We start from the raw sequence: 1,827 nt of genomic DNA on the forward strand, positions 1-1,827 counted from the left end.
CGAGGGGGGGGCTGGTGTCAGGGGTGTGCGGTGCAGGGCTGGGACGCGGGGCATGGGGTGGGGTGCATGGCTCGTGGTTGGGCCAGGGGGCACGGAGCTGGCCGGCACACGAGGCACGAGGCTTGGCCATGAAGGCAGAGCTGGAGGGTGGGGCACGCGGCTGGGACATGACGGCGAGGGCTGGTGGGAGGGCACAGGGCTGTGAGGGCACTCTGGGCTCTGCCCCCTCACAAGAGGCCCCGCTGGTTGCGGGTGCCGTTCATCTTCATGGCCTTGATGATGAGGATGGTGCCCACGATGATGCCGACGATGCCCACGGCCAGGCCCAGGGCGCACACCAGGGTCTCGGTGCTCTCGGAGGCGGGGAGGGGCACCTGAGGCTCTGCGGAGGGGTGAGGGTGGGTGAGGAGGGGGCGCTGAGCCTCCCTCGCTGCCTGCCAGGCGAGGGGACCCAGGCGTCGGGGCCCCAGCCCAGCCCCCCTCCTCACCCCAGTGCTTCAGGAGGGCGCCGGACAGCCCCTCATGCTTCACCCGGCAGTCGTAGTAGTCCCCCCGGGTGGGGATGAAGGGCAGGTAGGAGAACTTGCGGAAGCTGTGGTCCTCCCGCGGGTAGAAAACGGTCTCGAAGACGCCATCCATCACCTCCTGCCCGTTCCTCAGCCACGTGATGGAGATCATGGACGGCCAGAACTTGTCCACGTAGCAGATCAGGACGTTGGGGTCCCCCAGCTCCACGGGGTCCTCAGGGAACACCGTCACCTCGGGTGGCACTGGGGGGAGATGGAGAAGGGGTTAGTGCTGTCTGGGGTCGGCCAGGCTTCACGGCCTTGGGCTGGGCTGAGGCTTCCTGCCCCGTAGAGCCGGCCTCGCTGTGCTCCACCGCCCACCCAGGGAGACCCCGCACCCCAGCTTGGGGCTGTGCCCGGGTCTCCACATGCTCCAGGGGAGCAGGGCGCTGTGCACCCCGCTGCCAGCTGGGCCACAGGGTGCGGGAGCAACGGCCCTGGCAGGGTCCCCAGGGGTGAAGGCACTGGCCGTGCCGTGGCTGGGTTGTTACCGATGGTTGCCTGCGAGCGGTTGGACCTTTTCATCATGATCTCCATGTTCTGTTTGTCTACAGCCATGTTCTGCAGCGCTCCCTGCGCCTCGAAGCTGGCGAAGCTCCCGAACTTGGGCAGGCGCCAGACGGTCTCCTGCTTCTGCAGATCCACGTGGAAGACCTCGTCGGCGTCAAACGCCTCCTGGAACTCCCCATCCTCCTGCTGCAATGGCTCAACCCGCTGCTGGAACTCAGCGTGGTGGATCGTGTCCCCCACTGCCAGGAGACCGGCATCAGGGGCAGCAACGCTGACCGCCATGGGGCTGCCCCAGCATGTTCTCCTCACCCTCCAGGGCTCCCACCAGGGACACTGCAAGGGGTCAGGGAGGCACCGATGGGGACGAGAGCCCACCCTGAGCCTCTTCCCTACCACCGCAGGCTCATGGGGCTGGGAGACACGGAGCCCCTGCGGGAGGGAGACCCTGGCCCCCATCTTTGCCCCATCTCCAGCAGTGTCCTCTCCAGGGCGGTTTGTCATCCGGAGGCTGGGGCCAGTGACGGTCTAGCCAGGCTGCGGGACCCTGGCCTGCTCCCAGACATGCTGTGGGGTGGGGTGGGAGGTCCCAGGGCCCCGGCGCTCCTGCCCCGCACCTCAACACCCCCTGCAGCCAGGCCACCGGAGCTCTTGCAAAGTGACACACCTGATCGCTGGGTGCTGCGGGGCCCTGACCCACAGAGCCAGGGCACTGGGTGGGTGGCGGGCCAGGGGGGTAGGGAGACCTGGGGAG

The 1,827-nt window shown here is 68.1% G+C and overlaps 2 protein-coding genes across 2 annotated transcripts in view; both read right to left on the reverse strand.

Annotated features, from left to right (window-relative positions):
• Positions 1–1,827, reverse strand: part of LOC103907346 (HLA class II histocompatibility antigen, DR alpha chain-like) — an 8,701-nt gene that overhangs the window by 6,004 nt on the left and 870 nt on the right. The gene's annotated exons all lie outside the window — the stretch shown is intronic.
• On the reverse strand, positions 228–1,358 carry LOC103907440 (HLA class II histocompatibility antigen, DR alpha chain-like). Its single transcript, XM_009289652.1, has 3 exons — positions 1,058–1,358; positions 489–770; positions 228–382 (listed from the first exon to the last, which is right to left on the reverse strand). The coding sequence occupies exons 1-3, from the start codon at positions 1,356–1,358 to the stop codon at positions 228–230; spliced, it is 738 nt and encodes a 245-aa protein (XP_009287927.1).

This window comes from Aptenodytes forsteri, unplaced genomic scaffold, assembly GCF_000699145.1.
Source record: "Aptenodytes forsteri isolate BGI_AS27 unplaced genomic scaffold, ASM69914v1 Scaffold474, whole genome shotgun sequence".
NCBI lineage: Eukaryota > Metazoa > Chordata > Aves > Sphenisciformes > Spheniscidae > Aptenodytes > Aptenodytes forsteri.